This window comes from Filicampus tigris, chromosome 6 (genome assembly GCF_054856515.1).
Source record: "Filicampus tigris isolate MCC_2025a chromosome 6, RoL_Ftig_1.0, whole genome shotgun sequence".
In the NCBI taxonomy this organism is placed as follows: Eukaryota; Metazoa; Chordata; class Actinopteri; order Syngnathiformes; family Syngnathidae; genus Filicampus; species Filicampus tigris.
The window spans coordinates 26,593,782-26,616,923 of record NC_141222.1 but is presented as its reverse complement, the minus strand read 5'-3'; the positions used below and the strand labels follow the sequence as shown (position 1 = coordinate 26,616,923).

At 40.5% G+C, this 23,142-nt stretch overlaps 1 protein-coding gene across 2 annotated transcripts in view; it reads left to right on the top strand.

The window, feature by feature from the left end:
* LOC147146516 (slit homolog 1 protein-like) overlaps positions 1 to 21,848 on the top strand; it is a 33,920-nt gene extending 12,072 nt beyond the window's left edge. Inside the window, exons 11-37 of one of the 2 annotated variants that reach the window (XM_086033284.1) lie at positions 129 to 200; positions 475 to 546; positions 617 to 760; positions 1,285 to 1,448; positions 1,793 to 1,816; positions 2,147 to 2,291; positions 2,555 to 2,629; positions 3,745 to 3,888; positions 4,003 to 4,146; positions 5,097 to 5,263; positions 5,419 to 5,557; positions 5,628 to 5,696; positions 6,388 to 6,459; positions 6,595 to 6,666; positions 7,025 to 7,096; positions 8,495 to 8,658; positions 9,665 to 9,795; positions 10,638 to 10,732; positions 11,040 to 11,179; positions 11,276 to 11,369; positions 11,577 to 11,714; positions 12,785 to 13,013; positions 13,830 to 13,960; positions 16,297 to 16,451; positions 17,335 to 17,549; positions 17,624 to 17,741; positions 18,692 to 21,848. In XM_086033284.1, coding sequence (XP_085889410.1) covers positions 129 to 200; positions 475 to 546; positions 617 to 760; positions 1,285 to 1,448; positions 1,793 to 1,816; positions 2,147 to 2,291; positions 2,555 to 2,629; positions 3,745 to 3,888; positions 4,003 to 4,146; positions 5,097 to 5,263; positions 5,419 to 5,557; positions 5,628 to 5,696; positions 6,388 to 6,459; positions 6,595 to 6,666; positions 7,025 to 7,096; positions 8,495 to 8,658; positions 9,665 to 9,795; positions 10,638 to 10,732; positions 11,040 to 11,179; positions 11,276 to 11,369; positions 11,577 to 11,714; positions 12,785 to 13,013; positions 13,830 to 13,960; positions 16,297 to 16,451; positions 17,335 to 17,549; positions 17,624 to 17,741; positions 18,692 to 18,963 — 3,457 coding nt within the window. In that variant the 3' untranslated portion in view covers positions 18,964 to 21,848. Of the gene's footprint in view, positions 1 to 128; positions 201 to 474; positions 547 to 616; positions 761 to 1,284; positions 1,449 to 1,792; positions 1,817 to 2,146; positions 2,292 to 2,554; positions 2,630 to 3,744; positions 3,889 to 4,002; positions 4,147 to 5,096; positions 5,264 to 5,418; positions 5,558 to 5,627; positions 5,697 to 6,387; positions 6,460 to 6,594; positions 6,667 to 7,024; positions 7,097 to 8,494; positions 8,659 to 9,664; positions 9,796 to 10,637; positions 10,733 to 11,039; positions 11,370 to 11,576; positions 11,715 to 12,784; positions 13,014 to 13,829; positions 13,961 to 16,296; positions 16,452 to 17,334; positions 17,550 to 17,623; positions 17,742 to 18,691 lie in introns of both variants that reach the window. The other variant, XM_086033285.1, reaches the window with a different exon arrangement.
* Positions 21,849 to 23,142: the final 1,294 nt, after the last annotated feature.

Sequence of the window (23,142 nt, the reverse complement as noted above, 5' to 3'; positions counted from 1 at the left end):
TGTACGTTTGCTAATATTTTTAAATACTTTCTATGGACGGTTATATTTTTAAATCCTTGATGTTCATAATTTTTTTAATTTATTTATGTATTTGTTTTATTTCATATTTGTGTCTCTTTGTATTGCAGAGACCTGAGTAACAACCAAATATCGGAGATTGCTCCGGATGCTTTCCACGGTCTCAAAGCCCTCAACTCCTTGTCAGTAATATTCACAGTGTGGTCATGCGTCATGTTTCTTTCATGTGTTGCCACCTATCATTGTCATGTGTGGTCATGCGTCATCGTATGGTCACATTTTTTTCATGATTCTCCATGTTTGGTCATGTGTTGTCAAGTGTCACTAAGTGTGGTCCAAGATTATTAAACGAAAAAGCTCTTAAAAATGCTTTCCAAAAAACGAAGTCAAACCACGTCTTACTTTTTTACAAAACGGTATAAAACCGTGTTCATTTGTTTGCGCGTTATTCTCCAGGGTTTTGTACGGCAACAAGATAACGGAGCTCCCCGTCGGCGTGTTTGACGGCCTGGCCTCATTGGAGCTGCTGTAAGTGGACGTACTTCCTTCTTTGGGTTTTGCTGGCTGAATATGGATTGGGAGTACTTTTTCCCTGTAGGTTGCTGAACGCCAACAAGATCCACTGCGTGCGCGCGTCGGCCTTCAAGGATCTGGAGAGCTTGGCGCTGCTGTCACTGTACGACAACAAGATCCAAAGTTTGGCCAAAGGAACTTTCAACTCGCTGCACGGCATCCAGACACTGTGAGGCCACATGCTTTTTCTTCGTACGATTGTACCTTGGCTTGCGAGTGATCCAGCATCCGAGTTTGTTTTACAAGCAGCAGCTTATCAGGTGGTGAACAATTCTTGAAAAAAAAAGTGCTTGCTTGAGTTGCTTTTGGCCTTTGGCGTTTAGTTTACTGTCAAACTAAACACAAACACAAAGGAAAATGACACGTTGTGTAGTTAACCGCACGACATAAGCAAAGTGCCTTTTGAAAGTTGACTAGCTTAATGCTAACACACACTGTAAAACGCCATACACAGGCTAATGAAACTAGCATTGATGTTGGCGTTATAACCCTTAATTTGAACACTGACATTATGACAATACTCGCATATTACTGCTGCTGACAGAGTCCAGGAAAGTCTGTCTTCTTTGTGTATTTATTTTTGTAAATATTACACTTCCCGCTGGTGGCTACGGCGATTAAATGAAACTTGTAAGTCAAGGCACCAGTGTCGTTTTTTAACATTCACGTCACACCTTTGTGCTTTCCCATCAGCCACCTGGCCCAGAACCCCTTCGTGTGCGACTGCAACGTCAAGTGGCTTGCCGACTTCCTTCGCGCCAACCCCATCGAGACCAGCGGGGCGCGCTGCGCCAGCCCGCGACGCCTCGCCAACAAACGCATCGCGCAAATTAAAAGCAGCAAGTTCCGATGCTCCGGTCAGTCTGTGTCTGTGTGTAAAAAATTAACGTATTCAGGTATTTTTTTTTTTACATATAATTTGATGTCACTTATGCATGTATTGTTGATAATTATTGCTTTTTCAATACGTAGAATTTAATGTGTACATTTAGCACATTTAAATTGGATGAATCAAGTGTTCTTTTTAATATGACAGTACAGCGTTTTACAGTACAGAATATGTAGTATTTCAAAAGTATTTTTATCAAGATTATTGATTTTGTATTGTTCGAATTTAGACTAAAATATGCAAAAAAAAAAATCATTGTAAAAAAATCTAAATCAATTTATTGACCGAATTTTCTTTCTGTTCATATTTTAGCCAAGGAGCAGTACCACATCCCAGGTGCGTAACACGACATCACTCATTGTAGACATGGTATGCGCACAACAGTGAACCAGTATTATCATCATATTGATTTGAATTGAGTAAAACACAGTTCAACCTTTTGAAAGACACTTCTCACACTTAAAACAAAAGATCAATGAAAAGGTTACCAAACTATATGAATTTATCTCATGAATCTCTGCTATCTTAATGCTAACACACTGTAAAATGCTAAATGCTATAGACAAGCTAATGAAAATGAGCAGAGGCTACGGTCATTTTAAAACTTCCAAAATGTGCTCCTTTAAGACACACAAAATAAGCAAACGAATGATTGTGTGTTGCCAGGGGCTGAGGAGCGCCGGCTGAGTTCCGGGTGCAACAGCAAGCCGTCGTGCCCGAGCAAGTGTCGCTGCGAGGCCAACGTGGTGGACTGCTCCAACCTGAGACTCACCAAGTTCCCCCAACACCTGCCCCCTGCCACTGAGGAACTGTATGATGCACACACACACACACACACACACACACATGCATGCACAAATACACGCACACACACTAACATAACATGTATCAATGTTGACATGTGTGTCATGCTGCATGAATGCACAGCCGCTGGACATTCCAACCGCCTACTCTGATAACCATCTTGTGTTTTTTTTTTTTTTTTTTCTCTTCTTTTTTTTGGCTTTTGGGCTCCCCTGGTGTTGACCGTGATGATGATGATGATGATGATGATGATGGTGGTCTACGTCACAGGCGTCTCAACAACAATGACCTCTCCCTGCTGGAGGCCACGGGCGCATTCAAGGGCCTCTCACAGCTCAAGAAAATGTAGGTCAAGCCGTGGTGACCACACACACACACACACACGCACACACGCACAAACTGTCAGAACACTTGAGTGCTCAAAACGCTGCCATAAAAAAAAAAAAAAAAAAAAGGAGGAACATCCTGCTTTTTGTGTTCCAGGACAATTGAAATTTCAATGACAATGAAAAATAAAATGGCAGACAAAGCACAACAATTTAAGGCAGATATTATCATTAACCCTTTCATGCACAGTGGTCACTACAGTGGACAGCTATTTAAAAGTTGCTTTCGCCTATATTAATTTAAAAAGAAAACAATTTTTAAAAATCATGCCTTAATTATGATTTGATGATATAATTTAAAATGTAAATATATTTTTGGGATTAATTGATATAGGCGAAAGCAACTTTTGAATCGCTGTCCGCTGGAGTGACCACTGTGCATGAAAGGGTTAAAATGATGTAGTACTAATAAATACATAATATACAGTATACAAAAATGTATATTCTTTTTGGGCGGCCTTTTTCAATTGGATTACCTGAATGAATCGTAAAAATAACTATTAGAATGAATATTCAATTTATTATGATTAAATACTGTATTTGAAATGTATTTGATTCATTTTGTAATACTGGCAGCCGTGATCATTTTCTTTAATGAATTGAATGTAATTGGATTGCCTGAATCAATGTTAAAAAATAAATAAATAAATAAATAAGCACAAAGGCACACATTTAACTTATTAGTATTATTATAAAAATCTAATCAGAGCAATGTGGGACTAATAATGTCTTATTCTTTTCTATTTTGGAATAAGAGGATTGACTAAAAAAGGGAAAAACATTTTCATTCACAGCTTTAATAAATATTGAATTTCACCATTTAATTCTATTCTATTTTTAGCAACCTTGATCATTTTGTAATACGAGTAGTTCATCATCACTGAATATGACATCGCAGTTGCTCGGGTAACAACCAATCACGGGAGCAACTGTGATGTCATTTTCAGTCGACAGCAAGTGGCAAAATGGCCGCCCCACGTTGAGGCGCATAGAACATCTTATTGTAAAGACATTTTTGGGGTTAAGCAAGGTTTTTTTTTTTTTTTTTTTTTTTTCCTTCCGCCTGGTGATTAGAAACCTGAGCAACAACAAAATCTCCGAGATCGAGGACGGCGCGTTCGAGGGCGCCTCCGGCGTGGCCGAGCTGCACCTGACCGCCAACCACCTGGAGGTGGTGCGAGGTGGCATGTTCAGAGGGATGGATTCGCTACGCATGCTGTAAGACACACACACACACGCACGCGCACAAACAGAAGGATTGATTGTCACAATGTTTTATCTTTTCATCAATATTCGTGGGAAATGAAGGTTACAATCGTAATTTGTCTCCAGGATGTTGAGGAACAACAAGATCGGCTGCCTGCACAACGGCAGCTTCACGGGCCTCGGCAATGTTCGTCTGCTGTCGCTCTACGACAACCAGCTGAGCGCCGTCCTGCCCGGAACTTTTGACGCGCTTCCCAACCTCTCCACGCTGTCAGTGATGCGCTTGCACACGCACACACACACACACACATGCATTATAAACCCAAATAAGTTACCAGAACTCAAAATAATTCAGGCAGTCAATTGCCTCACTTTTTTAAAGTTAACTAAACAGTACAAATGTTCTTAAAAGGGTTCTACGTATCCAAACTCAGTGTTTATTAGTTTATGTAGTCAAATTTTTAGGTGTACTTTATTCAAATATGTTTACATTTTTTTTTTGGTTTGTGTGCGTGGCAATCGGCTCAATTTTTCTCAGTTTTACTGATTGAATACATCACGGACATCTGCTACACAGTATTATCCGTTGATGCTAGTTTAGCACCCTTGTTGCTAGTTTTAGCAACTTTTCAGTCTATACATACGAGCTTTTCAAGAGCTTTTGAATGAAAAATATTCTCCTCTAAACCAAGATCATTTTGCTTGAATTTAGTAATGTATTTGTCATTTCACTTTAGGGTCTTTTTTTAAGGCCCAATTTTTGCTGTTTCGAAGCTTTAGAAAAGTGACTCAAATCCTTCCCTCTAAACGATGCAAAAGATAAATATCAATAAACAAACCTAAAATGTGTCAATGTTATGTCTATAATGAAAACGTAATATAAACTCATCTAACAATTGTATTTATTAATTTTTATTTAATAATAAATACTACGGATCAAATAATGATTCAGTAAAATGTATTGCACATAAAAATTAAATAAAAATTGTACCCAATTAAGTGTTTGGAAAAAAAAAAAAACATTTAATGAAAATGCATTGCACTTGCAAAGTTAAATATAGCCTAACTGTACTCAACAAAAGTAATTATGCACAGTTCGAACAATGAATTCAGCGATTCTTTTACGGCCCACACTTTGCGACTCTCCGTTAGCCTTCAGCAACGTCCGTTGAAAATGCGTTGGCAGCGGTGGTCTAACCGCGGCCGTTTCCCGGTCCAAGGAACCTGCTGGCCAACCCGTTCAACTGCGACTGCCGTCTGTCCTGGATGGGCGCCTGGCTAAGGAGCCGGCGCATCGTGACGGGAAACCCTCGCTGCCAAGGACCGGCTTTCCTACGTGAGATCCCGCTGCAGGACGTGGCGGCGCCCGACTTCCGCTGCGAGGACGGTACATTACAACACTCCCCATTCACCAGCAGCCTTCGATGCTGCGTTGGCGTTGTGTTGCTTTCACTTCCTGCGTCGTGAAACGTTCACTTCCTGTGAAAGGTAACGTTCACTTCCTGCGCAGTGAAACGTTCACTTCCCGTGTGTGTTTTTCAGGCTCTCCAGCAGAGTCCAGCAGCTGCTCATTGGGCCCGCAGTGTCCCAGTGGTTGCACATGCATGGACACCGTGGTGCGCTGCAGCAACAAGCATCTGCAGGCGCTGCCAAGAGGACTTCCGCCAAACCTCACCGAACTGTGAGCGCCCGACTTGACTCGCGGCCCCTTCAAATGAAAACGACAATTCATCAACAAATTTCGCTGGCAGATATCTGGACGGGAACCAGTTCACGCGGGTACCCAGCCAGCTCAGCAACTTTAGGAACCTGCAGCTCATGTGAGGGACACCATTCTCCTTCCTGTTTACACCCCCAACTTCCTTTTCTACTCCCTGTACAAACCCACAACTTCCTGTTCATACAATTTTGCTTCCTTCTTCACCTCTTTTGCTTCCTCCTTTTCATCCAATTTTGGTTGTACTTCCTGTTCACCTCCTGTACATCCTCTTCAGTCCTACTTCCTGTTGAACTCTTCCATTTCCTTTTCAACACTTTAACTTCCTGTCCACCACTTCTACTTCCTGTTCATATCCTCAACTTCCTGTCTAGCCCCTCTTCTTCCTCTTTCCATCTTTCTGTCCACCACCTGGGCCTGTTCTTTTTACTTACTTATGGGGCCACCTCCTCTACTTTGCGTTCTACTTCCTGTTCACCTCTACTTCCTTTTTTCTTTCCTGCCCACTTGACCCAATAACGTATTTCAAGGTGGCATAAAGGTCGGGAGATTTGACTTTCCCGAGAGGCCCCCGAATCTTCTTCGCTTCTTCTCCTGCCCAAGACTTTCTGTTTACCTCTCCAACTTCCCGTCTGTCTGTTCTATTTCCTGTGCGTTTACGTCTCCTTCCAATGCACTGAAGGAGCCTCCAAGTTAACGTCCTTTCTCAGAATGTCCAGCAGAGGGAGCTATAGACTGTGAACCTCCGCTCCGTTTTGCTGCCACTTTATACATTGAATGTGTTGAATGTGCAGAGATTTGAGCAACAACAAAATCAGCTCCCTGTCGGACGATTCGTTCGCCAACATGAGCCAACTCACCACCCTGTGAGTACACACACACACACACACACACACGCATACGCGCACCTGATTGTCTGGTAATGAAATCATGTTCTATCTGTATATCAATTACTCATGTCAATGATTTCGATGTGCTGTCGTTGTTGTTGTTGTGTGCAGGATCCTGAGTTACAATTCCTTACGTTGTATTCCTCCCCTGGCACTGGGAGGCTTGCGATCACTGCGGCTGTTGTTAGTACACGCACATGCACACACAAACGCTGCGTATGCATACGCGGATACACTATCGCAGGGCGATACGACTGAATTATTCAGGGGGCCACATTATGAAAAACCCAGGGGCCGGGGGCCGGACCGTCACAGTGACTTGTAGTGGTGCAACAGATAACATAAGCCACGGTTCAGATCGGTCACACATTTTGAGTCGGGGATCGGATCGTTTTTCGGATCAGCAAAAAAAAAAAAAAAAAAAAAAATAGAAATTTGTCTTAATTTATTTTATAAAAGTAAAAAAATCAACTTCTAATGTCACAAATTGCGCAAACTTACACACAGTAAGCCAGTAAGTGTGTGCTTGTTTGTGTTTTAGGTCTCTGCATGGTAACGACATCTCTGAGCTGCAGCATGGAATCTTCAATGACGTCACCTCACTCTCGCATCTGTATGTACCCTAAGTGTGTGTGCGTGCGTGTGTATACTTGCATGTACCTTAATTGTGCGTACCGATATACACTTCACATGTGTATGTTCGTGTTTGCACCTGGTTACACTCTTTGTACGCGTGTGCATACCTCTGTACACCTGACATACACGTGTGCACCCGTATGTGTTCAGTGTTTGTGGGACGGGTTTCGGCCGTATGAAATAATCCAGCGGCAGAGGAGCGCCATGGTGACGATGGTATTGATCATCACGGTGCACGTGAAGAGTCAAACGGGCACCATGATGATGATCAATATCAGATTCGACCATGTGAGACCTCTGTGTCACCTCTGAGAGGAAAGCCGAGGGTGAGAAAGGGGGGATGGAATGACGAGGCACGAAGGGAAGAATGGCAGGAGGAAGGAAGACGAGAAGGAAGCAAAGTGGGGAGGAAAGGCAGAAGGGAAGGAGGGTAAAAAAAAAAAAAAAAAAAAAGGAAATGTGGATAGAAAGACTGAAGGCAAGAGGGAGCAATGGAGGCAGGGAGGGAAAGTGGGGAGGAAGGAAAAGAAAATAAAGTCAAAGAGGTTGAAGGGAAAAATGGGGGCAAAAGAAACAAGGAAGAAAGGAAGGACGGGGCATTAGGGAGGGAAGGCAGGTAGGATGAGGAGGAGAAGAAAATCTGTGGAACGGATGAAAAGACAAACAGGAAAGGGAGATTCAAAGTCAAGAAATTAAGGAAACAAAAAAAGGGGAAGAAAATGGAATGAAGGAAGAAAAGTAGGGAGGGGAAATGAATATAGGTTAGAAGAAAAGGTGGACGCAAGGATGGATGAAAGTATTCAAGTCAGAAGGAAGGATAAGAAACAGGTCGATGACAACGGGAGGAAAGGAGGAAAAGAAGACAGGAAGGCAACAAATGATGGCATACATGGAAAAAAAACAATGAGAGGAGGGAAAAAGAATGAAGGGGAGCACACATTAAAGGAGGGTGGGAAAGAAGAAGAGAGGTGAAATGGTAAGAAGAAAGGATGAAAATAAAGAAGAATGAATGTGGAAGGACGGAAGAAAGGGAGGAGGGTACAAGGGAAGGGAAGATGAAAGAAATGGAGGAGACAAAAGGCAAGAGGAAATTTAGAAGGATGACAAGGAAGGCTCAAAAGAGTGTGAGAGGAACGGAAGGACAGATGGAAATGAGGTTAAAAGTTAGAAAGGAAAAGAGGGAAGGAAAAAAGAATGGAAGGAAAGATGCAAGGAAAATAAGTCAAAAAGGAAGGAACAGGGAAAGGAAGGAATGAAAAAGGAAGAAAGGAGAGATGACTGGAAGGAAGGAGGGAAAGGATTAAAGGAAGTGAAAGAGAAGGCAAGTCGACAGCAAGTTGATTTCCTGTCTCCTTTTGATGACATCATCGGCCAGCGCCATCGGCTCCAACCCGTTGTACTGCGACTGCCGCCTGCTGTGGTTGTCGGGGTGGCTGAAGAGCGGCTACAAGGAGCCCGGCATCGCGCGCTGCAGCGGACCGCCCGGCATGGAGGGCAAACTCCTGCTCACCACGCCCCCTGAACGCTTCCTCTGCCAGGGTGAGACGCGGCGCCACCTGCTGCGCGCGCCCTGCACAACACATGATTCAATATTGCATCCTACAAGCATAGCCTTTGAAAAAAACACACAACATCCTAAATAATCAGACACAAAAGGTGTGTCAAGGAAAGAAAACAAACATTTTCTTTGAAGAAAGTTTTTTTTTTTTTTAATGAGATGAAGTTGAAACAATAATTTAGAAAAAACAGGAGAAATTTGTAATATACAAGCATTAAGTCGTAAGATTGCAGGAGGAAATGATGACAAATAATTCCAATAAAATATGGGGAAAAGCTGTGCTACTATGAGAATGATAAAAGAATGGTCTGACTTTTGCATGGCAAAGACATCATTTTACAAGAAGTTATTTAAAAGTAAAAAAAAAATATCCTTGATGAAAGTCATCATTTTGCAAGGGAAAAAAATTGAATATTGAGAGAATTGAGATGGAATAGTAAGTGAAAAAAATGTGAAAAATGAGGAAAAACGATGAGATTTTGAGGGGGGAAAAGTAATATTACAAGAATAAAGTCACAATCTCAAATTGTAATTTGGTTAGAAAAAAGATCATTTAATAGGAATAAAGTCTAATTTTGTAGGACAAAAGTACATAATTTTGAGGGGAAAAAACAAGTACACTAACAAATATATTTATTGAGGAAAGTAGTCATTTCAATTAATCAATCACATTTTATTTATATAGCACTTTTCATACATAAAAATGCAAGTCAAAGAGCTGTAAAACAACCAAAGCAAAACATAAAAAATAAATAAATTAATTTAAAAAATCCGTTCACGCCATAGTCATTTGGGTGTGGTTAAAAAAAACCCTCATATTATGAGAATAGTCTTAATTTCATCACACAAAAGTCAAATATTGTCAAAATGTAATTTAAAAGCAAAAAAAAAAAACCTCCTGGAAGAAAGACGGAATTTTGCAAGAAAAAAACAAAAAGAATGACTAAAACTACGAGTATAGTGTATGTGATGTGTGTTTGTGTTCAGGTTCAGTTGAGGCCAGCGTGGTGGCCAAGTGCAACCCGTGCGCGTCGTCGCCTTGCCACAACCAAGGCCTGTGCCAAGGACTGCACTCGCACTCGCAGCCGTACAAGTGCACCTGCAAGGACGGATTCACGGTATATACACGTTCTGTGTATGCGCCTTTTTCTCTGTGTCTTTCAATTTTGATTCTCAATTCAAAGTGTCGATAGATTTATTCCATTTTTCTGCTTTTTGAGTCCAGGCCCACCCATTAGCCACGTTCCGGCTCCGCCCCTGGTCGTGATATTATCTATCGTGACATTTGGACATGGGGACATCCCTAGTAGAGACACATTATTTTCACTTTTCTGATGAGAATTTTTACTTTTTACCGTTGACGTCCCAATGGAAATGAATCCAAAATGGTAGAATCCGCGTAACTCCCTGAACCAAGAAGTAGCCTGCTAGCTAACAAAAAAAAATTATGTTGGGCTGTGATTTTTGTTCTGTTTTGTTTTTATTTTACCTTTGTGCCTGGAATCACTTTATTTTTCTTTTTTTACTAATAAGTTCCATTTTCCCTAGAAACAAAAGTGACAGTCTTGTCATTGTCCTCCCTGAACCAAGAAGTAGCCTGCTAGCTAACAAACAAAAATGCAGAACATCATCCCCCTCTCAACACTTCTGACACTTTTCTCTTTGTGGCCTTTAATCCACAATGGACCTGTTTCATAATGAAAATGTAAAGCCCCAACCCCCCCAACGACCCCCCCCCCCAGCTCCCTACCCCAGAGGAAAAAAAAATGGACAGTCCACTCGTCTTTTTCCCTGAACCAGGAAGTATCCTGCTAGCTAACTAGCAAAAATGCATCACTCCACAATCTGTTGTTCATTTTTTTGTTGTTGTTCCTTTTTTCGTTGTTGTTATGTTTTAAAAATCAAAAAACTATCCGTGCTTATGAGAGACAGTTTATACATTTGGTGTGTGTGTTTCCAGGGCCAACATTGTGAGACCCCAGTGGACGCATGTGTCAGTAATCCTTGCATCAACGGAGGAACTTGCCTCAGTGATGAGCAGACAAGCGGCTTCAGGTACCAGAAGATCGAAAGAAAGATAGACAGAAACAAACTGGGACATTACCAAGGGCAGGGAATTTTTTGGTAATACTTTGTTTTTCAGAACACTTTCAAGTGCTCACTTTAAAATAACAATTCCTGTAATGTTTACTATCTCTTGCAAAATAAAAGGAAGGGATGTTTGAAATGCGCCATGTCGCAGTTTTGACAGGCCCGCCAGCTAATGAGTCTCACTCATCTGGCGACTAATGAGTTAGCAGGAGATGCTCCGCACGCCTCGTGAAACGCGTTATTTTCTCGTTGTCGTTTTGCGTGCGTGTAGTTGTGCATGCGCGTTGGGCTTCCACGGCGTCTACTGCGAGGTCAACGCCGACGACTGCCAGGACCACGGCTGCGAGAGCGGCGCCACCTGTGTGGACGGCGTGGGCAACTACACTTGCCTGTGCCCCACCGGGCGAGACGGTATGCGCGCCTCGCTCCTGGCCCCGCCTCCGCCCCGCCTACAGGGCCAATCGGCTCGCCTGATGCGTGCCTTTTGTGCTGTGATTGGCGGCTTAGGTCTGTTTTGCCAGGAAGAGCAGGATGTCTGCGCGCCGGCTCGGAACCCGTGCAAGCATCAGGCCACCTGTGTCAGCACGCCCACTGGACACAGGTGACACATGCGCGAACACGCACGCAGTCACACAGAGGCATACACAGATACTATCTGTTATGTATTTTATTGTTATTATTTCATCATTTCTATATGAATTTATTTTGTATCATCGTTATTATGCACTGCACTGTACTGTATGTCGTTGTTGGAGTTAATTTGATTGATGATTATGTTCCGTGATGTCCTGTCCTTGATTTGTGTGAGGTGCGTGTGCGTCCCGGGTTGGGTGGGTCCGGACTGCAGCCTGGACTACGACGAGTGTGCGGACCACCGCTGTCAGAATGCGGCGCAGTGCGTAGACCGCCTGGACGGATACACTTGCGTGTGCCCGCGCGGATACACGTATGTCCCACGCCAACATGGACAAATGTTGGCAGAGTAAACTTGTCATACTTGTCATGGGGAGGAGGGGTCACCTGTTATGAGGAAAAGTCGTTTAAAAAAAAAAAAAAAAAAAATCATCATTATTCTAATGGTTTTTGTTTTTTTGGCCAGAAAAATGTTGCCATAATCCAAGCATCGAATCAAATCAAAATCAATGTAGTTTTATGACAATACAGTTGTGATATAAGTTTGATGAATTATACCTTCAAGGTCATAAATTAAAATATTCAGATATATTTTACAAAACAAAAATCAGTCAAATGGAATGAAGTTGAGAGTATATTTTAAAAAGTAGCGACATCAATGGAAACGTAAATTAAAAAAGAATAAATGTGTGATTTTTGTTATCCAAAAAGTCGTAATATTGCAGTAAAAAAGTTATAATTTTATGAGTGGGAAGTTTTAATATTACAGGGAAAAGATTATTCCGTAGGCATATTTTTTTTTGTGAAAAACAAAAGTGTTGTGAGCATAACGTTTTGATATTGTTCAAAATTCTATCATTTCTAGACCATGAATTACAAATACTTAGATGATTTTGAGAATCAAATCTGTGAGTATTTGTTTTTATAAAATTTGTAAAATAACATTTTATCATGAATGAAATTGTAATATCACAAGGAAAAACGAAGTAAAATGTCTGTTAAGTAAATAAAAAATATTCCACAAATTAATTGGCATCTTGAGACGAAAAAAAGCAATATTACGACAATAAAATGTTCAAATGTAACATCTCTCAAGAATACATTTGTAATTTCTTGCCAGAAACTAATAACTTTATGAGCAATAAGTTATAAAAAATAAAGTAGAAATATCCAGTGAGTAAATGTGTCATTCACGGTGAGGATTTTTTTTTTGTGAGAATAAAGTAGTAATATAGAAAAATTAGATTATCATTTCAAGAGTATAAAGTAAAACTATTCTGAGATCACATTTAGCAGGTGCAAATGGTTTTATAACGAGAATAAAATTCAAGTATGATGAGGAGGTGTGTTTGATGTTTCTTTTGCTGTTTTTCTGTTGGCCAGGGGCGATTTTTGTGAGGTGTCGCCGCCACCGGCGTCGCCCTGTCAGCTGGCCCGCTGCCAGAACGGCGCCCCCTGCCTGGAGAAAGCGGGCGCGGCGCTGTGCCAGTGCCCGTCGGGCTTCGAGGGTCCCGCCTGCGAGAAGCTGGTCGGCGTCAACTTTGTCAACGGAGACGCTTACGTACAACTGCATGACGTCAAGAACCTCCCCCAAGCCAACATCACCTTGCAGGTCAGCGCGCCGACGACACCACCGCGGCCGCAAATATGGAGTGCAAATAGTTTTTATTTTTTATGAGAACAAACTTGAAATATTGCACATAATTACATTATGACATTAAGAGAAGAGCAGAATTGGAAAAGGATATTCCAAGAAGGAATTTGTAATTTTGTGAAGAAAAAAAGGCAGAGTTTTCGGACAATAAAGTTCAAAATATTCCAAGAGTAAAGTTGTAGTGTATTAATAGAAGAACTTCTTGATTTTATTTGGGGGAAATAGTCTTTGCAGTATTCCCACAATTATATGATAACATCAAGAGAATATCCTACGGGTAAAATTGTAATATTTGGTCATTTGAGAGTTTGGTAAAAAAAAAATATTGTGAGCATAAATTTTTCATTTTCACCTCAAAAATTAAAATAATGTACTGTAGTAATATTGCAACATTTTTAAAAAGAAACCTGACCTGTAATTTTAAGAGAGTTGGGTAGGAATTTTCCAAGTGCAAATGTGCAAGAAAAAAAGCAAATAAAGTACTAATGTTCTGAAAAGGAATGGTGATTAAGAAAATATAATAAAAATATTCTGAGAATAAAGTCAATGTACTGTGGGAAGTATATTGCAAAAAATATTCTGATTTGCAGGGAATTGTAATTTTAAGACAATATTACGAGAATAAACTTGTAATGTCAGCAGAAGAAAGCAAAAATGTTGCAATATAACGTTTGTAAAGTTCAGGGAAAAAACGTCAATGTTAGGAGTAAAAATGAATATTACGACTGACGAAATTTGTCATCGCAAAGGAATAAATATCAACTAATGTTTCAGGTGTCTACAGGGGATGAAAACGGCATTTTGTTGTTTAACGGGGATAAGGAACCAATCGCTGTGGAGCTTCATCAAGGTCACGTTAGGGTCACCTACGACCCTGGCAACCAGCCCGCCACCGCCATCTACAGGTGGGAGCACGCGGTGAACAAAAATCACCAATGCTAGCTTTCGCACAACACTCTTTGATGTTGATCAAAACACTTTCCATTCAAATCATTCAACATTGTCAATTGTTTTAGATGTTTAAAAAAAAATCTCATGTATGATACATTAACGACTAGAAATTGTCTTTGATGTCTACCAAAACTACGCTAGATCAACGTTCTAAGTTTTCTTTCATTTGAATGAAAACATGTATGTTCGGGTACTTGAAATGGTCTTTGATGTTGACCAAATCAAGTACATGGCATTCTGGTAAAAAAAAAAAAAAAAAATCGTTTTTAGCATTTAGCCCATGTTGTACCAATACATTCGAACGACTTTATCAATACGTTTGAACGATTTTGTAGTACATTGGAATGAAATAGCCCAGTCAAAAAATGTTTAGTCCACGTTGGCAGTTCCACGCTTTTTTTTGTTCTTCAATTTTTTTTTCCAGAGAAGAACCTTTTTGTCATTCCTCTTCAAATCTACACTAGTAAACGCAATAGGTGTGCCGCTACCATACGGCTAATCAAATTACACCCAAAGTAAACAACAAAGTAATATCATGACTGGACAAAACAAAATAAAAAATCAGCAAAATGGGCTTTTACTGTCCCCCAGGTCACATTTTCACTTAACATTTTTTATTTACCTTTTCACGCCGTAACCGGGAAAGTATTTGATTGAAGTATTATTTTTTTTTGTTTACCCCTCCGCCCCCCACAAAAAACACAAACACTCCACTCTAAACGCTGCACTTGACAAGCGCGTCCTCGACGTCATCGTCAACCCCGGGAGGCTCTCGGCGGCGGCGGCGGCGGGAAACGCTCGCTAATGCGCTCTGAGTGGCCGACGCTACGTCGGCAACGCGGGTGTTCCCTGCTAAGAGGACCCTCCGACTCATGTCGAGTGATTCCATTTTGGGATGCTCTGCACACACGCACGCAATCCAGTCGTGTCGCGTCCGTGGGTGCGTGAGACATTGAGGGCATAGTTTGGAGTTCTTGCTCAGCCTTGCAAATGATGTACAACGATTGCTTTATAGGACAATTGCCTTTTACAGTATGTTTTCATAAACATCAAAGGCAGTTCAGTCATACGTTTTTGTAAACATGGAACACTGTTTGGTCTTCAACTAACATATAGAGCACGTTTTCGTTAACATTAAATGCAGTTTAGTCATTTTTGTACAGATTAGAAAGTTTAGTCTGCAACTACATGTTTATGAACATCAAAGACAGTTTAGTCATTTAGTCGTTTTCATAAATATCACGGATAATTTAGTTGTTTTTGTGGAGATTCAAGACAGTTTATTCTGCAACTACACGTTTGTGAGCATCAAAGACAATGAAGTTGTCATGTTTATGAACATCCCAAAAATAATCATGTGTTTTCATAAACATCAAAGAGAATTGATATGTTTTGGTGGATATTCAAAACAATTTAGTCTGCAATTCCATTACATCTTTGTAAACATCAAAGACCATTTAAGTCATGCTTTCATAAACATCAAAGACGATTTGGTCCCTTTTGTAAAGATTTGAAACAAGTTAGTCTGCAACTACGTCGTGAGCATCAAAGACAATTTGGTTGTGTGTGTTTTCATAAACGTCAAAGACAATTTAGTCATAAGTGTTTTCATACACATCAAAGAGAAATGATCCCGCATGTTTTCTTAAAAATAAATCACCTTGGGTCTATTGTAAACATTTCCTTTCGTGTTTATAGAAACACGTTACTATATTGTCTTTGATGTTAATAAAAAAATGAATTGAAGACGAAATTGTCTTTGAGTCCACCAAAAAACAAGGCAACATTTTTTCTTTGGTGTTTACCACTGTAAGGTTAATTGAAGGCGAAAGTGTCTTTGATGTTTACAAACACGCTAGGTTCGTTGAATGGTCTAAATTGTATTTGATGTTGGTGGCACACTCACATTAGGATAATTGTAGACTCAGTTGTCTTTGATTTTTACGAAAGGTCACCAGACAAAATTCTCTTGAGTGTTTTGTAAAGTAAAAAAACAAAACAAAACAAAACGTTAAGGCTGCACAAAACTATTAAATTTGATTGAAGGTGACATTTGATGTTTACAAAACACTCAGGAAAAAAAATTGCACTCGATGTTACAAAAGCACATACATTGCATCAAGAACTGTTTACAAAAAGCCTTAAGAATGAATAGTCTTTGATGTTTATGAAAACGCAAGAGCCTAAAAACATGGGTACGTTTGATGTTTTTTTTTTTTTCAATTGAAAAGTGGCTTTTGTCAAGCGTCTTGGATGTTTTTTTTGTTTTTTTTTGTGGCGTTCCCTTCAGCTCGGAGACAGTGAACGACGGTCTTTTCCACACGGTGGAGCTGCTGAGCTTGGAGCGGACGCTCAACTTGTCGGTGGACGGAGGTCAAGCGGCCACGCTGGACGGACGGCCGCGCAGGCAGGCCGCCAGGACGGACGCGCCGCTCTACGTGGGAGGTTGCAAAACTCGCAATCAACATCACTTTCTTGAGCTAAAGATGATGATGATTCCAACGTCTACGTTTGTTCCATTCAAGCCTCTAAATCGTCTTGGATCTTACCGAAAACACATACTTTGTTTTCATTGAAGACTCGAAATTGTCTTTGATGTTTGTGCGAAGACACTCTAAATTGTCTTTGACCTTTTGCAAAAACGTTTACCGAAAGCTCTAAATTGTCTTTGATGTTCACGAAAACGTGTACATTATTTTTCCTTGAAGAATCTAAATTGTCTTTGATGTTTAGAAGAGCACAGACTTTAAATTGTCTTTTACGTTTCCAAAAACGCGTACGTTTTTATTGAAGACTCTAAATTGTCTTCTCCTTTCCGAAAACGCATCCGTTACTTTTATGGAAGGCTAAATCGTCGTTGATGTTTTTGAAAATGCGGATGTTATTTTCATTCAAGACTCTAAATTGTCTTTGATGTTGACAAAAAAACCCAAAAAATGCGTTATGTTCATTGAAGACTAATTGTCTTTGAGGTTTCCGAATGCGTACGTTGCATTCATTAAGGACTCTTAAATTGACGTTTTGCGAAAACATTTTCATTGAAGACTCAAATTTCTCTCTGGTGTTTCTGAATACGCAGCCCTTACTTCCATTTAAGACTCTTACGTTGCCGCTGGTTTCAAAACTGCGTAGCTTATTTTGATTCAAGACTCTAAAATTGTCTTTTGTGTGTACAAAAAGTGCGTACATTATGTTTATTGAAGACTCGAACACTTTCTTCGATGTTTTCAGAAAACGCACCCATTGAAGTTAGGTCCTCACCTGAAGACGAGCGCATGCCTTGTTGTTGAATGTTTTTTTTTTGTATTTTTTTTTGTTTTTTTGTCAGGCCTCCCCGAAGAGGCGGTGCCCGCCTCACTGTCTTTGTCCTCTCACGCCGTCAACACGTCGGGTTTCCACGGCTGCATCCGGAATCTTTACATCAACCACGAGCTTCAGGACTTCACGCGCGGGCACATGCAGGCGGGCGTGCTGCCGGGCTGCCGCGCATGCCGCGACTTCCTCTGCGTGCACGGCCTCTGCCAGCCAGGAGGGGGCGTCCAGGTCACACGCTAGTGCTCTCATGTTAGCATATCTTTGATTTTTATTTATTTATTTATTTTTTTGCTGGTTCTCAGGGAGTGCAGTGTGTGTGCCAGTCGGGGTGGGCGGGGCCACACTGTGACCAGCCAATCACAGAAGGGCTTGATGGAGGAGGGGGCGCGGTCGACGCCACGGGAGCTACTGAAGTATTAGGTTGGTAGATCGGGCGAATGTTGTCTTTGATGTCCATGGAAATGGAGATTTTTTTTCAAATTGTTTTTCATGTTTTGGGAGAATATGTCTGTTGAATGGCTAAAAATTTGGGCTGATGTTTTTAAAATTGACTTTGATGTTTTTGAAAATGCACGTTTTAAAATTGCCTTTGATGTTTACGTAAACATTAGGTTCATTATTTGGTCTTAATTGTTTCGATGTTTCCAAAAATATGTATGTTTTTTGGAGGGGGTGAAATCAGTAAACTCTCAATGATGTTAAAAGCGTGTAAGCGAGGTTCGTTTGAGACTAAATAATTGTGAGTGTGAAAAAGCACCTTAGCTTCGCTAAAGACTAATTTGTCAGCGTTTCATGAAAGTGCATATGATAAAAAAACGAAATTGTCTTTGATGTTGACAAAAACAAACGTTAGGAGCGGTGGAGTTTTTGTTCATACATTTTCTTTGATTTTTAGAGAAAATATGAAGGTTCATTGACCACTATAAATGTGTACATTTAGTCTACAACTTATCTTTGGTGCTGTGGTAAAACATACGATTGGATAACTGAAGACTTAACTGTGTCTTTTTTTTTTTTTTTTTTTTTTTTTTTAAGACAACCTATAAGCGGCCTTTGTTTCTCAATATACGAACTCACATATGATATGTTAGGTTTCTTGAAGACACTAGTGTCTTTGACGTTTACAAATGAGATATGTTTAATTGAAAAACTCTCAATTGTCCTGTCTTTGATGTATTGAGGACTACATTGTCTTTGATATTTGTGAAATCGGTTATCTACTAGGTTCTTTTGCCGACTGACACAATTGGCGTTTGTAATTTACAAAAAAATCATTAGCAACGCGAAATCGCCTTTGACGTCAACGTAAATACTTGTTAGGTTAATTGTTGACAACCGTTCCCTGTCGTCGCGGTCTTGACCTCCCCCAGGGTTGTCGTGCTTGGGCGTTCCTGTGCGTGACTACCACCGCCTGCAGCGGGGGGCGGTCCTCTGCCAGACCTCCAAGACCTTCTCCTGGGTGGAGTGCCAGGGCCGCTGCCAGCCGCCAGAGGGGGTCTCGCCGGGGGCCGCCGCCCTCCCTTCCTGCTGCGCACCCCTCAGGCTGCGGCGACGTCGCATCAGCTTCCTGTGCGACGACGGAACCTCTTTGACGCAGGACGTGGAGAAGCCGCTAGAGTGCGGATGCAAAATGTGTGTGTAGCACGCACACGCACACACACACACACACACAATAACAATAACAATAACAACGCTTGTCTTTAATGGTATCAAAAACACATGCTCACCGAAGACGAAATTGTCTTCAGTGTTTGTGAAAACATACAGAGATGGGCATTTTCCAAGTTTGTTTCAAGTTTCAAGTTTGCCGGTCCGTCATTCGCCATCCGTCAGCAGCTTGTCATCCGTCTATTTTTCGAACCCAACCAAACTGTAATCGTCTGTCGGTCAGTCCGCGTTACCGTCAGTATACGTCAAAGGTCCGCCAGTCCGTCAATCGTCAACCTAGGAATTTTTATTTTTTTTAAAATCCAACAGGTGAAAAATCCATCCATGATCCGAACCGATTTGATGAAAATGGATAACGGAGTGCGCCATGTACATCAAAATGTGTCACCTTGCTGCTCAAACAGCTTTACACTCACATACATTTGACATTTCACATAGCCTGCACTTATTTGCCAATGTATTGAACTGTTAAGTGGGAGCCTGCTACCGCCTGCTCTTAAAATTTTTTTACTTTAAAATGTTGCTTACCTAAAGCCAAATCACATTGTTGCCAAATGTACAATCCTGGTGGATTGAAAATACTTCCTAGTAGTGATGGAACGAGCAACACTGTGCTGAGTTCTCAAATGTGAAACCACGTATTGGTGCGTGTATCGCTTTAACAAAAAAAAAAAACAAAAAAAAATCATGTGACCAATACAGGAAGTGTGTGGTTTGGCTGTGCCGTGTCAAATTGCGTTTATGAGGAAACAAACTGTATCGACATGTTGTGGCTTTGTTGGATGGAGATTGAACACTTTGGTTAACAAAATCCCATACGTAAATTACACGTTGTCTCTAAATTTTATGAGAGAGATTATAGAGATTATTTGTTCCATATTACATGCTCATTTGAGCCTTTACACAAACAAGCAGACTTTGAACTCTGCAAATGCAATAAACAAAGATCACATTTTCAGTCCAAAACTAGCAATTGAAGAAAGAGTTAATATTATTTCACAAGCTAATGTTGGGTCAGCATGCAAGTTGCTCCATCATATTTTCATACTGTTTGCCGGCATTTGATTTTAGATCTACAGCAGAGGTCACTATTGAGTGTGACCAACGCAGTGCCAATAGAGTTTGTTAAATGTGTCCATACACACTTTGAGGCATCGTCATCCCATCGCTACTTCCTAGCCCTCGGGCGAACCCAAATAAAGTTGCCATGACACTAAAGTAATGTTGTTTTTTTCAACTGCTTCTCATGTTCTTTGCAGTCATCTTCTCCCGCTTCTGTCTTTTATCAGTTGTCAAATTACTTTTGGTGCATTACTGCCACCTTCTGAAATGGAATGACTGTGGTATTGCAAAAATACCGTTTCTTTCCAAAAATCGAAATGGAAGTTTAAAACTGAGCTCAGAAGAACGTCTCTGTATTCAAGGCTACTTTTAATAGCTCATGAGTTGTTGCCCTACAGCCTAACTCATGATTCTCTCTTTGGTGCATACTGCCACCTAGTGTACATATTCAGTCAATGCAGCTTGCTCCAGTAAGACTGCCTCATAACAAACGCAAGCGAGACAGGCGGGTCGCGTTTCCGTCTTTTGCCAACAAAACGGGCGCCCATCAAAGATGGACCCTGACGTCTTGACCTGGTTCGTGAAAATCCGCTTCCGTTTGTGCGTAGCCTGTCTTTTTTTTTTTTTTTTTTTTTCAATTTAAAAAAAAATAAATTCCCGTTTATCGTCGAACGTCAGCAAAAACGGGCGACAAACAGACCGCTCCGTCAGTCAGAAGGAATGCCCACCTCTGGAAACACGTGCGTGAAGTTCATTTGAGACTAAAAAAAAAAAAAAAAAATTGTCCTCTTACACGTCCATTCTTTTTATTCAAAACTCTTTCAATTGTCTTTGATGTTTTACGCAAACACATACTTTCACATGTGGTCAACGAAAACTCAAGTCGGCGTTTGTTGAAAAAGACTTGAAAGTATTTGATGTTAACAGAAAGACATAACTTTAGGACCCTAAATTGTCTGATGGTAATGAAAACGCGTTTGGGTATCAAAGACCCTACATTGTCTCTGATGTAAAGGAAAATGAGGTTCTTTCCAGATCAAATTGTCTTTGATGTTAATGATGAATGTGTACGTTCTGTATGTCAGACATCTAGTTAGGACTAAATTGTTTTTGATGTTTCAACACCTGCGTTAGGTTCTTTGAAGACTGAATGAATGGTGAAAGAAACGCGTTTGACGGAAATGATCTTTGATGTTTATGTAAACGTGCGTTTGTATGCGTTTATTGAAAACAAAAGTCTTTGCTGTTGACAATAACTTTGTTGAAGACTAAACCGTCTTAGATGTTTCCCCCAAAACATGCTAGGTTCACTGAAGACAATACATTGTCTTTGATGTTTGTATTTTTTTTCAAGCTAAGCGTGAGTTCATTTACTGACGGCGTCACTGTCAGACAACACAAACATTTAAAAAAAAAAAAGAAATCAGTGAGTGTGCCACCCAAAGACACACAATAATGTGTGTGTGTGTGTCTTTGATGTAGAGTGATGTGTGAAACGCCTCCTCTGCGCTGTGACCAGAGGGGTCAGTGAAGGTATCACGGGATACAATAAATGTAGCTTTGAAAATGTTATTTATACCAGCGTGACATCTGCTATTAACGTTTTTGTATTGTTTGCATTTTAACGTTTGCGTAACCCAACGTAGCTTTTTTGTCGACTATGAACACACAAACAATAACAAGCTAACAGATTGTACAATAATATATAAGACGTGCTCATAGTATTTTTATATACGTTGACTGTATGCTAGTTTTCTTTGGATTAATTTATTGGAATAAAGAGCAGCTGCTTCCATACGCCGTGTCTTTGATTCCCCCCCCCCTTGTCGTGTTGCTGCTTGAAAAGTCTTCAATGGTCTTTGACGTTAACAAAAGTACACACAACCGGCTGCTTCGTCCTCTCCTTCGTCCTCTCCTTCGTCCGTTCATTTTTGGATCGACTCCTCTGCACATCTTTTGGCTCCTCGTCCTCTTTGCAGCGGTTGTCCTTCCTCTTGTTCACCTTCTCAGTCGGCATCTTCCTCCCCCAACATGTCGTACTCTGGCAGCACGAGGGCTTTTTTTTTTTCATTGGTATGAAGATGGTGAAGCGGGCGCTTAGTGCTCTCTAGGTGCTCATCACACACACACACACACACACACACACACAGTCGCAGCAATAGGTCCAAGTGAGGACAATGTATGGGCAAGGATGAGGAGGCGGGATGAAGGAGATATGAGGAGGATATGAAATGAAAAAGAAGGGGGAAGGGATTTTTTTTTCTTATGGGAGTGCCGCAGGCAACGAATAATTTCACAGCAAAAGAGCATTTGGAAAAAAGAGGAGGGAAAAATGTCCCCACAAAAAGAGCCACTCAGCACAAAGATTGCTTGCAGGTGCACGGGAACCAAATTTCACTTTCAGAATTTTTTAAATTACAACTTCATATTCTGGTGAAAATTTTCATGAAAATATGACTTGTTTTCCCTCATTATTTATTTACTTACTTTTTCAATGCCGCAATTTTTCTTGAAAAAATACGGCTTTGTTATCACAGGATTATTTGAAATTTATTCAAAACTAGTAAGTAATTTTCAAATGACATTTTTCTGAAAATGTAATTGATTTTTTTGTAAAAAAAATAAAATAAAAAAATAAACAAACCTTTTTTGTGAAAAAATACTTGTTTCTTGAAATGCTTTCCTCAACTTCTCAACTCTATTCTCATTATCAGAGCTGGGCGTCGCCTAACCGCCACCGAGTTTCCGTCTGCATGAAACGACCCGCGTGGTCGAACTCGGTGGCGGTTAGGCCATGCCCAGCTCTGCTCATTAACCTCCTTAGGTTAGCTTGTAAAATTTCTTTGAAATTTCATTTTTGAATTTGTTTTTTTTTTTCTAATTTCATGAGAAAAGTTCTTTGTTTCCCCCCAAAAAGTGGTACGTGAACTCCTCAAAATACAACTTTTTTTTTTAAGAAATTATATTTTTTGCTTGAATTTTTTTTTTTTTTTTTTTAAAAAGACGTTCCTTAGTTTAACTTTTTTTTAGAGCGTGTCACAGTGAAGGAGTGTTAATTGAGGCGAGGCGCAGTGTGTGTTCGTTAATTATG